Source organism: Benincasa hispida, chromosome 1 (assembly GCF_027475165.1).
Source record: "Benincasa hispida cultivar pf3 chromosome 1, pf3_genome.v1.1, whole genome shotgun sequence".
NCBI classification, from domain to species: Eukaryota; Viridiplantae; Streptophyta; class Magnoliopsida; order Cucurbitales; family Cucurbitaceae; genus Benincasa; species Benincasa hispida.
In genome coordinates, this window is record NC_143478.1 from 18,188,340 (window position 1) to 18,202,547 (window position 14,208).

Here is a 14,208-nt window from a genome sequence, read left to right on the forward strand (position 1 = left end):
GCATTGCTGAAGTATGTTGAATTGTTCCTCTTGAGGGGCAAACTGATAATTTATCATGGATCTTCTTGTTAAGTGATCTTTTTGTGTCATTTGGCTTGAATTAGAAATAGCTTTGTTGAGTGAGGATTAGAGTTTATCTACAAAAATAGACATTTTAAGTAAACATCTACGATAGAATTTAGGGTTTTATCATAGAAAAAATAGTCTTTTACAAGGCCTATCAAAATACCCCCAACTTAGCTCTTGGTCATCTCGAACAAGTCTAAACTAGAAATATGCATATATTCAACCAAAAATGAATTGTTTATTGTTTATTCAAAGTTTCATTCTTTTATTCAAAATTGACTTATTCAAGTTGACACATTTTCATCTTCACATCCAAATGGTCAATACATACAAGTGTCTTTCACAATGAATTGATTTTCATCTCTTTTCTCAACAATCAAGGAAGTAAGGATATAAGCAAGCATTTAGAAATTCAAAGTTTTTCTAACAAAAAGTTGAAGCTTATTTTGAAAAGAAAATGTGTTTTTCTTGCAAAATCATAAAAGAAAAAACAACCTAGTTTTAGTTTACTTAAAGGCCTAAACTAATAGAAAGGAAACATCTAACTTTTAATTCCTCTTCGCCCTACACTGGCCCTGTTATCGGTCTATGATATAACTAACTTACATTGAAGAGAGGCAATTCTAATGGGTGCCTTTTTTTAAACTCACGCACAAAAAACGTAATTGTCATTTCTTTTACTTAGAGGGACAGTTTCACACTCGCACCATCGGGAACCTATCACTCTTTTCTCGCGGACCCTAACAGAAACATGATGAAGGTTAGATCTTTTCACCTCTACCCATACACATACACACGTTAGTGAAGGTTATGTTAATTTGGCAATTTTTCTTTATTATTATTTTTTTTTTTTTTGTGCTAGCAATTTTTTTATGTACACTATGCCCTTTATTTCTCTATGTCTAGATATGCCTCTAAAACAAGATGGTTGTTCTTAGATCAATTGGGGTAACAAAGAAAATTAAGTAGATATGACATTTTTAGGAGTTTAAAGATTCTAAATAAATCTAAAAGTCTAAATATTCGATTTTTTATGAAGTTAAAAGGAAAAGAAAGTTTTTTTGGAAAGTTGAGTTTCAAAATTTTGTTTGAAAAACTTAAAAGGTCTAAAATTTTGTTTGTATCCTTACTAGAAAGAGTGTGTCATCAAAGTTTCATCAATAAGAATCAAGAGATTGAGTAAAAATAAATGATGTATGGAATCAAAGTGAATGAGATTCTTGAATGCGCAAACATGAATTTATTCAATTATGAATTTATTGCATTCAAGGAAAAAAAAAAAAAACTTTTGAAGAATAAAGAGTTCAATAAACATGTTTTTTAAATAATCAAAATTACACTATCAAGATAAATCAGAGCCTTAAATTTATTCAAATATATCATAACAGAATTATGAAATCTATGTAATCAATCTAAGTAATAAACAATCTATTAACCCGAGTTCAGATGCTCAAGGGTTCCAGGCATACAAAAATTTTCAGTGAGGCTCATTTTTAAAGCTAATCAAAGAATACAAAAAACATGCAGCGTTTACCCACTCCCAACTTAAAGATGGAACATTGCACTCAATGTTGCAAATGAATTCAAGAAACAAAAGAGAATGGATATAGAGAGAAACTTCCCTGGTTTTGTTGTTGACCGTTTTGCTTGAGAGAGAATTTTCTTGCTTTTGTTTTTTTTATATTTATTTGAGAGCTCCTTTTTCTTCTTTTTATTGAGAAAATCACCTACAAAGAAAAAGAGAAAAATCAATTATTCTATTTATTTGAAATGCTAAAATAAGAAAGAAAGAAGAAAAACTTGAAAATGAAAAGAAAGAAAGAGGAAAAAAATTTTCTTGTTGCAAATTTTGTCGTTTACATGCCCTTCATTGTAGATTTTGAGTCTATGCCCGTTCACCTTGAAGATTTTTGTGTTTTTCAGGGAACATCAAAATTTTCGATTTTCTAGGTTTTTGCTTTTGGGGTTTTTTTTTAAAACTTCCCTAGTTTTTGCTCTTCTTTGGAGAAGGGAGAGCCTTGGGCTCAATCCCTTTTACCTGTGCATTGAAAACAGAGCAAAGATTAGAAGTTTTGTTTTTGTTTTTATTATTACAAACAAATTTTGAATTTAAATTATCAGTTGAAGGTTTTTCATTTATACAAATTTTGTTTTGAAAATTTGAATCTTCTTTTGAAGTATTTACATTTTGGTAAAATTTGTTGTTGAAAGAATTCAAATTATCATCTTTTGAAGAAGATTCATTCTTTTTAGAAAATTGAAGTGAAGAATTAGAAACATGCTTTTTATTTGAATTATCATGGTCACAAAAGTTAAGAGATACATGAGAAGAATTATGAGTAATCAAATCAAAACCACAATGAATGGAAGGGGCTACCAAACAATGAGAACTTTTGTATAACATGGAATCAACAATGTAATCAATTTCATCATGTGTGTCTATGGAGCAAAGAGAATAATATTCCTCCGAAAATCTCATGGCGTCATAAATGTTGAAGGATTTTACCTCTCCGTCAAATTCTACTAACAAAGACCTTTTATCTACATCAATTATAGTTTTTGCAGTTTTTATGAAGGGTCTACCAAGTAAAGTATTAGAGAAAGAAGTAGAGTATGGTTCATCCATTTTTAAAATGTAAAAATCAACGAGAAAGATTAGTTCGGTATACACAAATTTTCTTTTGATCAAGTTTGAAGCTTATTAATGGCGTAAGTTTCAGGCCTGTCAAGGAGGTTCAGGAGGACACGTGGCACTCACTGAAGCGGTCAATGGAGGAACATGGCAACCATCAGTGGACGGAGTGGCTAGGAAGAGGTATAAGAAGGAGTAGGAGTTTTAAGTGCAAGTGGTCCACGTTCACTACTCCCTCCTAAAGAATAGGAAGGATGTTGGTTGTGGGACTCAAGGGAGTGGTCGAGAGAGAAAACTGGAGAGTCAACCCATCCACTTAGGCCACTCCCTCGACATTTATAGGTTAAACTCCCTCCTCTTCTTGCATATAGAAGGGGATCGAATTTTGTAAGGATCACAATGCTTTCACTTGAGCATTTTGTGAGCAAAAGTGAATCCTCTCTATTGTAAAACTTTTCTAGAGTTGGTCTTGCAAGTTAGAGTCCTTTTTAATTGTGGTTTTCATAACCTTGAGTAATAAAGTGTTATTTCCACAAGTGTGTCTCTACATCCTTTTTTCCTTATAGCCATAAGTACCTAACACAATCTGTTCCAAGGTGTGTACGACTTGCAATAGGCATCTGGTGAACAAAATTTTGGTTAAGTTAGTAGGTTGATCAAGTGTAACTTGGCGCCGCACGGGAAAAATTTTAAAAATATGCAATACCGTGCTTCCGCCTCGTGACACCCACTACAATTGATCTATCTATAATATTCTATTACGATTATACCAAATTTCATTACAGATCGATTAATATGGTCTAAAATAAATATATATACACATACATGTGGTGCCATATGAGCTCAATTGTGGAGGCATTTCCATTTTTTTCTGAATGAGTGTATAATTAAATTCTCACTCTTGTTACTTCTTTTTTCTAAAATAATGGATGCATGTGAATTGTGACTGTGAAATGAATGTAGATCCTTCATTTTTCTGTTTCGAATTTGGAGAGAGGTTAACGTGCATCTCTCATTTTCTTTTTTCAATTTTTTTGTGTGCATTTATGTTTGCTAATTTCATTCTTATATTTTTAATTTTTTTTCCATTTTTTAAATATGCAAGTTAACTCTACCTAGGGTAAAATAGTTTAATGATAATTGACATATACTTATGTTTTTTAAGGTTGGAGTTCAAATTTGCCACTCTCTCACATTTGTTGTACTATAAATATCTCCCCAAAAGAAATGAAAAAAAAAACTTATATACCTTCGGACTTCTTGATTTTTTGGTTGAGAGTAAGTACTTTAATTAGTTGAACTACAATGATGTTATCCCTAATATTTTGACAATAAGTGGGATAAGAATATATTCCTCCATATATCATATCGTCGACATATTGTTGATTTTTAGCGATATTTCAATGCACAAGTTCAACACAATATTTGGAGTGGCAAAATTCAAACTTCTAATCTTTTAGTTAAAAGATATATGTCTTAACTAGTTGAGCTATATTCAAATTGGTAGATAGCTAATAATCATTATATAATAGATGAAAAAAAGTTATTGATTACATTAATGTAATTCATGTTAAGATGTATTCAAATTAATACCAACATAAAATAATATATCAAAATGAACATAACTCCACGATAATTTATATGTATCATCTTTCTCACAGATAAGAAAGAAGTTTGAATTTTCCTACGAAAATAATTGTACTAAAAAAACATGGAAAAGGTATTATTTAGCCGAAAGTAAAATGAATTAAAAGATGGAATTTAAGTGTATTTTATCATTATTTTAGGTATGTGTGACATCCAATTAACAAGATAACTTTATAAATCACGGGGAATTGCCTTTTTGGCCGCTTCATGTAGTGGTGGTCAGAATACAAAAGCTTTTGGTTGAAACGTCTGGTGGAACCTCAAATGATTGACCATAATTTTTATTAAAACAACAAGTAAAATAAAATTTTTGTCTGTTAGATTGGAACCAATGTCATATTTTTTAGGCAAAATTATTGTTGGGGAATGGGAAAATATAATATACATTTTTTTTAGGGCAGAACTACTGTTGGGGATGAGAAATTATAGGACTCAAAAGAAAAAAGGGTGTATCATGTCATATTTTTATTCCTTATTTTAAGTGGAGATCTAATGACATTATTGTTTTGAATGGATCTTAATGATTAAGGATTAATTTGAATGAATATTTTACAATACTACTGTATTACATGTATATCACTATTTTATAGATAGACAATCTTGTCTATGTTTTGATTAAAAGATATTACATTTTGGCTTTGAGAATTAAATTACTAGTTGATTGATTGGATTTTGGGGTCATTTTGGGCACATATATATAGAACTCTTTGTTAGGAAAAGTATTATTAAAAAAAATGAATGATTGAATTGGAGGGCAGTTGAAAGAAGTCCTTTGTTGGAAGATAAGAGCATGTGGGTTGCCCATGTGAAGGTATCTCTCAAAAGCTCACTCACTCCACCTAATTCCATACATATTTAAATATTCAATATGTAAAGGAGAGACCATGTGAGAAATCATTGCCCCACAGCACAATGCCATTGAGAGAAGATTTAAAATTTTTAAATATATATATAGGTAGAAAATGTCACCTTTATAGACCATAAAATCCAAATTGGAAGTAGGTTATGTAGGGGATAATGTGTTATACTCAACATCAATCACTCACTAATAATTTATAAAGTGTGTTTTATTACTTTTTATCATTAGACTTTAGAATGATTTGTAGGTTTTATTTGTTAGGTATAGATATTAATTATTACTGGGGTTTTGAAGTCGATTTAGACATAACTTGATAAATAAAACACATTATTTTTTTTTAAAGTTGAAAGGTTTGATCCTACAACTCCAATATTTGTTAAGGAAAATATAGTAATTAAAATATGGTTGAACAAAGCAATAATTTTCTTTATTTTCAATAAATAGTAGAGTCAACGATGAATAATTCGATCTCATATTACGTGAAACAAGGATGTCGAAGGATGTTTGATGTAGAGTTTGTTGAGAATGTCCTATTATAGTCTGAATACGTTAACTTTATGTGGTGACATAAACAGGATCAAGTTAATAGTATATTGCCTAAATAGTCTAATAAATATATGGATGAAATTTGGTATATCATCCTGGTAACACTATTGGATGCGACCCACTTTGTAGTTGTTACAAAGAGTTGTAAAGTGCTACAAACGATGTGATCCACAAATCATTTATGTTGAGACATGTGAGTGGGAGCATCCTATGCAATGAGTTTGCATATAGATTGGACCAAAAAAATAGTCACTTTTCTTTATAACGACCGTTTACTGTTAAAACTGATTATTTCATTTATTAAGTAACTTAGGTTAACTCGATCTTAATCTTGAGCTAGCTATGAACTCTTGTTTGTTTGGGATTATCCTTTGATATGTAAACAGTGAGAGTAGTCCAACAGCACTACTCAATAAGCCTCCCATTTTGGGATAAAACCGGATGAATAGCTGGGGACATAACCCTGCAAGATGGAATTCACTCCTACCCGATTTAGGGTTAGCAGATAGGTTGTTCTCTTAAGTACTGATTCCAGGTCTTGAACAATCGAGGCCCCGCCTTCTCATGATAGAGAAAGGACTTGATTCATACATATTATGAATCAAAATTGTTCATTAGAGGGTCAGTAAGAACTTAAGGAACAAGATGTATTCATTGGGGTAAAACGGTTATCTTAACCCAGCTGTGATTACGAACAACCTGTGAAGGATCGACTTACTGATTATGGTTATATCAAGTGGACATAATATATCTACAGTGAGGAGAGTTTAACTATGGGCTATAGTGGAGTGACCCATTAGTTAACGAATGGGGTTAATTCGGTCTAATGAGTTTAACCGATTAATCTCAGATCGTTGGAGCCCATGATCTGTAGGTCCGTGAGATCCCCTACTAGCTTGTAAACATAAGCTTTAGAGTAGCTTGATAAGTTGAAACGTTCAAATTAGAATTAAATGGAATAGGAGAATCTATATTAAAATATGATTTAAATATATGAAGATGGATTTGTGTAAAAATTAATTTAATATTTGATATTAAATTAATTAGAATTATTTAAATGATTATTTATTAATTTTATTAGAAAATTAAAATATGAAATTAATTTTATAAAATTAATAATATTTTCAGTTTTATCAAATTGGATTTTGAAATCAATTTTGATAAAAAAAATAGAAAAGTTGGAAAATGCACAAATGGAAAAATGGTTTTTTCCATTAGCCATCTTCAACTCGCTCACACAAACACCACTTATCTTCTCTTCAATTACTCCAAGCATGAGCTGCGTCTCATGTAGTGATCTTCTTTTGCATGTTCACCTACAATAAACAAAGAAGATTGAGGTGGAATTGAGGCATGCATTCAAAAGAAATTTTAGAGAAAATTTCGTGTTAAAGAAAAGGTTCTTCAAGCAAATTGGTGCAGTGGGCTTCTCCTTATTTTTCCGTTGCTTCAAGCTGTTCTTGAGTCTAATAACTCGTTCTGAAGCTCCAAGAGGATAGTGGGGAAGATCTTGAGGTGGTTCAACGGTGAGTTTTGAAGAAAACAATTGTTGTTGTTCAAGATCTTGAAGAATTCTACAAAGGTATGACTACAAACCCTTTTATATTAGATGAACATGCTATAGTTTCTGCCAAAATTAATGAATTTGACTGCTTATTGATTCTTGTTGCTTTCCCTGCATGTTAATATACTCTTACAGAGTTTATGTTTCATTTATTTATAATGGATCCATTTCAAGGTCAAGAAGGTAAAACTTCATATTGAAAAGAGTTTGGACATTAAAAAAAATATTTTGTTAGGTAATTGAAAAGTTTGCAACAATACTCAAAGGGTTGTCAACCAAACCAATTATGCCTTATCTTCAATAAGTATCACCTCTACTTTTCTCTTTTTTTGTATGGATTCAATTCATAATTCTCAAAGTCTATTTTTTCACTCTCTAAAACCCATATTGTCCTTTTCTTTCGTCATCTGTTGATTTGTCTATCAAATAATTTTCATATACAAAATGACAACATGCATGTATAAATCTTACATTGAGTTATCAGTAATACTCTCACTTTCAAAAATTTTAAGTTATTCAAATTGAGACAGATCGATCAAAGAAATGATAACCACATTATAATAGTCACTTGAATGAAAGTAAATTAAAAGATATATGAGCAGGACTTGACGTTTTAAAATGGAACTCGTCTAATAATTATCCTTTTATGTTTGAGACAAGCTCTTGTGACATTCAAACACAAAGAGGGGACACCTTAGTGTCGTCTTCAATGGCCAAACATTCATGAGAGACAAGCACTAAGCTGTCGGAATGCAAGAGCAAGACAAGCACCGATGAAATTCACGAGTTTTTCCCAAAAATTGTTGCTGCCAAATCAAAGGTATAGGTCTTTTCTGTTTCAACAGCCCCACATGCCTCTTTCAATGCTATCCATTTGGACCTTTTTTTTTTCTGGTCAAATTTATCCTTCCCTCTTAGATTTGAATCTGATTTTCATTTATTCCTTAGATTTCAAAATGTTATCCTTTGTTTTAAGTTTAATTGCTATTTGTATTCACTATGTTTTGAAGTGTTATGTTTATACATTTGGATTTTGAGTTTTGTTTTCATTTAGTTCCAAGTTTCAAGATTTACACTTTTAACCTTTATTTTTCACTGAATACTTACTTTTAGTATTTAGTGTTTATGTCTATTCATTAATTAAAATGAATTATAATTAATTATTTTTCATTAATCATCGTTATTATTAAAATTAATTTTACAATTTCACTTAATAATAATTTTAGATTAATTAATTCAAATTTAATATCAAAGACCATTGTGAGCATTAGTGAAGACTCGGGGTAAAAGTGTAAAGATATTGAAACTCATGAACCAAATGAGAACTAAACTTAAAACTCAAAGGTAAATATATAATATTTTCGAAACTTAGGGACCCAAATAGAAATTAAACTCAAAATTATGAGTAAAAGCGTAAAATTTAAAATTGATGGACAAAATGGTAAAACTAGAGTTGAACTTGTTGAGGAAAGAATTTTAGTCTAATAGAATAAAGCTAAAAATCAATATAATATAAAATAATATAAGAAAAGATAAGATTTGATCTAGTAAGTTTCGAATTAGGAAAAATCCATATCCTAATCCTAATAGGGTTAAGATAAACCCTAGATTGAATCGCTATACACCATTATGGCTCTATATGAGGCATCTAAAAACTTTTGATTTATTCTCTATTCTAAAATTGACTTTGACAACGAAATCATTATTATTTGTTTTGCAGGTCATCTCTCTTCAAATTACAAATTTATCGTTGCTGTCACGTGAAGAATATGTGTGTTTTTCTTATTGCAAAATTTGGCATCAAGGAAATTGAAGGGCAATTTTTGTTTTTTTTGTTTTTTTTTTGTTCTTTTTCTTCTTTTCTGTAAAATTGTGAACTAATTTGGAGTGCTATATATTCTGAATGAAGTCACATGGGGAAGGCAAGAGAAAAAAAAAACATTTGGTCTTTACCCTAACAGCCAATGCATGTGTAGGGACTTAACAAAATCTTCTCAACTTTCATGGTCCACACTTCTAAGTGCTGATTCTTGTGGACATTAAATGACCTACATATATATGTTTCTTGGGAAGGTAGTGTTGGAAATCTGTTGTCATCATCTGACAACTAGTCGAAAATTTGTTTGACTTCTTTTCTTTTTCTTTTTTTTTTTCCTTTTATGACAATATAGATTGATGAAGTTTTCGTCAATTGAGTTATGTTCATGTTGACTTGTTTATTAAGACAATAATTAACATTTATAAAAGTCAATCTAAAACATAATTCAACTAGGTTAAGTCATAATACTCTCGACCAAAATTCAGAGATCATAGATTATAATCTAGAATATTATTTATAAAAATGACTTTGAAAATAATTGTGATGATAATCTGAAAGGAGAAACTATATTTAGCAAGTTATTATATTTTACTTATAGGGATGCTAGTTTCTTTTATTTGGATAACAAGAGAGGTATAGGCATGAGTATGCCACACCGACGTGTCCTTAACTTGTGGTCATAGTTGAATATATATGAGTGATAATAAATAGAACATATGATCTATATCAATCAATTTGTGTCGTTGAACAAACACAAGTAGAGCAACTTAACATCATTGAAAAAAAATTGTACGATTGTGAATTCCCATTAATAAACTAATTAACAAATATTTTTTCTATACTGAAAACAGTAAAAAGTCGATCTCTGTCTATATCTTTACTATAGTAAGATATATTCTCGATATTGTACTAAAACGACTCATAAATTAGATACTTGATAAATACTGTATATATATAATTGTGTATATATTCAAGATCGATTCAATATACTCGACCTTTAGTTGATTGAAAAAAAAAAACAATGTATATCCAACATGGTACCTTAGGGTAAGGTAATTAATAACAATATTGTTTAGGGTATAATGAATAATGAACAAGGAATTATGAGAAGTAGCACGATGTTGTGTCCCAAAAAAGATGAGAAAATGGAAAGTGGTTTGGAATTACTGACAAGACTTCTCTAAAAAAACAAAATATAACATGTTCAATTGTCGTCTCTACTTCCAAAATTTTCAAGTAAAATGACCAATTGCTATCCGCCAAACGTCCAAATTTTGGGGGGCCAATTTAAGCTCCATGCATTTAACTAATACTAAATTGGTCATTTCATTTTGCTTGGATCAAGGGAGAAAATTAATGCAAAACATGCTAAAGGCAATACCTAAACCTAACTTTAATAGCTACCTAAACAAATAGGGTGGAGAATTAATTTGCTTCTAAAGATAATTGGAATAGTTTAGTAAAGCAAAAACGTGCCACTCAATCTATATAAAATTTGTATATTGATTTTGAAGGTAAGAAGTTCGAATCGTCTACCTTATATATTATCAAAGAAAATAAAAATTTATTGAAATATTTTGTAGTTTATTATAAGATTTTTTTAAAGAAAAAAATTCTACATTCATTTTATGGGGGTGATTTAAAAATATATATATATACATATCATATACTTATAAGGTTTTCACATAATTAAATTGGTAAATTGACCAATTAATTAAACTAGCAAAACTACACAAACCCAACCACATACAAAATACCTAAGATGAATCCACCAAAATCCAACTAAGAAAATACATGGCATACGTGAATCACACTAATTTCTAATATATGTAAAATACTACTCAAGTACGTAAGGTTAAAATCTCAACTAAACTACTTGCCATAAAATAAAGAGTGTTTGAAATGACAGCTTTCTAAGTGTACTTTTAAGTGCAAAAAAAATGTTTTTTTAGTACTTTGAAAGTAATTCTAAAGAAGTTAAAATCGATTGGTTACTCAAATATTTCTTTCTTTATTATAGAAAAGGGTCAAGAAAAAGAAGTTGTCATCTTTTTAGTATTTTATTTATTGTTTATAGAATTCAATAACATGTTGGGTGAAAAATTCAACCCAAAGTCTATAATATATGCTTTAATTGATTGTATTATGTTGAGATTGACATCTTTAATCACTTCGAAATCGAACTGTACCTTATTATGAACCTCTAATTCTAGAACATGGTCAGATATTACCACTCAATCCCAACCATTCAAAACCAATCACTTGACTATTGAACCACTCAAAATTAGAGTCATTTTCAAGCAAAAATTGTTGACATGAATACAAACAGAAAAACAAATAATCGATTGCCATCTCATGCTCCTAGCCTTCATCTCCTTTAAGAGGCAATGCTTTCTTTTTTCCTCTACCATTTTTAATAGAAGATAAACTCCTCAACTAAAGTTTATAACCAATTTGGAATGCATGTAGCTTTGTTCATAATGGAATTGATTCTCTCTCTTTTTTCCTTTTTGAAATTTGATTAATTATGGTCTTCTTTATTATGTTTTCGTGTTTGTTTGGCATATTCCATCACACTTTTAATTAACTATTTTTGTCATTTTTGAATAATCATTTTCTTTTAACTAAGATACAAAGGGAGTAGGGGGTATTATTTAAGTTATTAAATATAAATTTCAATATATACTTGATTTTGTAACTTCAACCATCATATATATCATATAAGGTTAAATTAAATTATATTTGGTTGGTGTAAAATTAAATAAGTTTCATTTTTAGTTATTCATTTTTTTGAAAATCTAGAACCTACTCTTTTTGCACTCCTCTTAATACATAATTTTCAATAAATATAATACTTTTAGTTCAAGAAAGGGTGGAGAGCAAATATTCAAAATTCTAACCTTCGATGAAAGTTATTAACATTTTAATTGATTGATTTATATTTAAATTAATTAATTTATTTGACCCGATATCTTAAAAATATGTATCACATCATTGAACTCATTTGTTAGATTCCCACATCTACCAAAAAAAAATGTTAGGTTTAAATTTTAGTTACTCACCCCCTTAAATATGCATTTGGTAAGCTCAATCACTTAAAGTAGAACTACAATAATGAAACCGAAAGACCAAAAACTTAGTTTAACCAAAATAATCACACTTATGTATAATTAATTACGAGTTTGGCAAAACTCACACAACCATTTTAAAATTACTCAATAATTATTATTCTTTATAAATTATATGGTTAATGATTGTGTGTTTTGTACAGAAAATGGTAGAATTTTCTTGAAAATAGAAAGAGAAAGAATCCAACTAATAAGACGACTATAGTCAACGGTTTTAATATATATAAATATTATAAGATTGATGATATAATAATTAATAAAGCCAAAGGGAATTTTGGTATTTAATACCTTAAAAGCACCTCCTCTTCAAGGTCTCTTCCGACCAACACTTTGTCCCTTTTAAATTCCCCTGTTTTTTCTCTTTTAATTTCCTCCATTGATGCCCAAAACCAAAGCCATTTCAAAATCCAACACTTGCCCATTTCACCAAATTAGCATTCAATTTCTGGGTCATCTTTCTTTTCTTCAATTTGACACAAAAGTTTCGAGCTTTTTCTTAATGGAGATTGAACTTGTTGTCACGTGCGATTGCTGTGGGCTGAAAGAAGATTGCACTCAATTCTATATCAGTGAAGTTAAGGCTAAATTTGAAGGAAAATGGCTTTGTGGTCTTTGTTCTGAAGCTGTTAGAGATGAAGCTAAACGAAGCAAAAAGCCGTTGATAGGTAATTTGGAAGAAGCTGTTAATGCCCACATGTCGTTTTGTCGGAAATTTAAATCTAATCCTGCTGTTCGTGTTGCTGATGGAATGAGGCTTATGCTTAGGAGAAGATCCAGCGACATATCGACTTCTTCTTCTTCCTCTTCTCCTTCTTCTTCGGTTAAGAAGTATGGGAGATCCGCTAGCTCGTCTCAGGTGGGTTTCGACATGTCGTCTCTGTCGCTCTACTAATTTCATTTTTGGAACTTTTTAATTATTTAATTATGGCCCGTTTGGTAGTTATTTGAGTTTTGGTTTTTAGTTTTTTGAAAATTTTAGGATATAAATTTTGAAAACTCAAAAAATCGTTTTTAGAATTTGAATTTAATTAGTCATGCTAAGTTTGATGAAAATTATAATAGAAGGATTTAAATAAACCAAACTTAAATTTCAAAACAAAAAAAACTAAAACTAAAATCGTTATCAAACGGGGCCTAACAAATTAAAGATTTGATTCTTATCTCTCTCCCTCTCTTTCTTAATTATTGAAATATTATATGTTCTTTTAGGAGTTTGCTTTTGCCTTTGGAAAGGCTTCCTTTGTACATAAATAAAAGTCTATTTAACTATATATGGGTTGTTTTCTAATTTTGCTTCGAAAATAATAAAAATGTTAAACGGGTAAAGCATATATATACTAATTATGTATTTATAAAATCCTAATAATAGTTGAGGTTGGAGATTCGTTACAAAACATACTTCTCTATTAATTGAGTTATGCTCGTCTTGGTAAGTATATATTTCTTTAGTTTGTTTATGTTATGAGCTAAAAAAATCATTTTAGTCTTTATACTTCAATAATTATTAACTCTTTCATTTATAAATGTTAGATGTCAAAATTAGCTCCCGGTAAATTTATATAACATAAAGTATAAGTGTGGCTTGTATTTCAGTGGTCAATTCGTTCATTCTTAAAACATAAGAGACTATATTCAAACTTCTTTTAGTACAAATAGAATGGAAATATTCAAATTACAAATCTTTTAATTGTTAACATATACTTCATGTCAGTTAAGTTAAAACTTATTTTCACAAGTCTAGGTTAATACAATACAAGATAATAATAATAATTTCATATACTATAGTAAATTTTGTACATTTTATTTTAGGGGTCAACTTTCGTGTCAATACAAATAAGAAAGAAACTAATGCTACGAGTAAATCTACGTTTTGGTAAGAAAATTTCCTATCTTGCAAACTTTAATTATTGTAGTACATGTTAACAGACATTTTTTCTTTCAAATGAA

The 14,208-nt window shown here is 29.7% G+C and overlaps 1 protein-coding gene across 1 annotated transcript; it reads left to right on the forward strand.

Moving 5' to 3' along the window:
* Nucleotides 1–12,515: 12,515 nt before the first annotated feature.
* LOC120090761 (uncharacterized) lies at nucleotides 12,516–13,587 on the forward strand. The gene has a single exon (XM_039048470.2). It carries the CDS (start codon nucleotides 12,641–12,643, stop codon nucleotides 13,151–13,153), a length of 513 nt encoding a protein of 170 aa, XP_038904398.1. The 5' UTR covers nucleotides 12,516–12,640; the 3' UTR covers nucleotides 13,154–13,587.
* The last annotated feature ends 621 nt before the right edge of the window (nucleotides 13,588–14,208 follow it).

Coding starts and splice junctions, on each gene's coding strand:
- LOC120090761 (XM_039048470.2), top strand. CDS start 12,641: ATGCCCAAAACCAAAGCCATTTCAAAATCCAACACTTGCCCATTTCAC.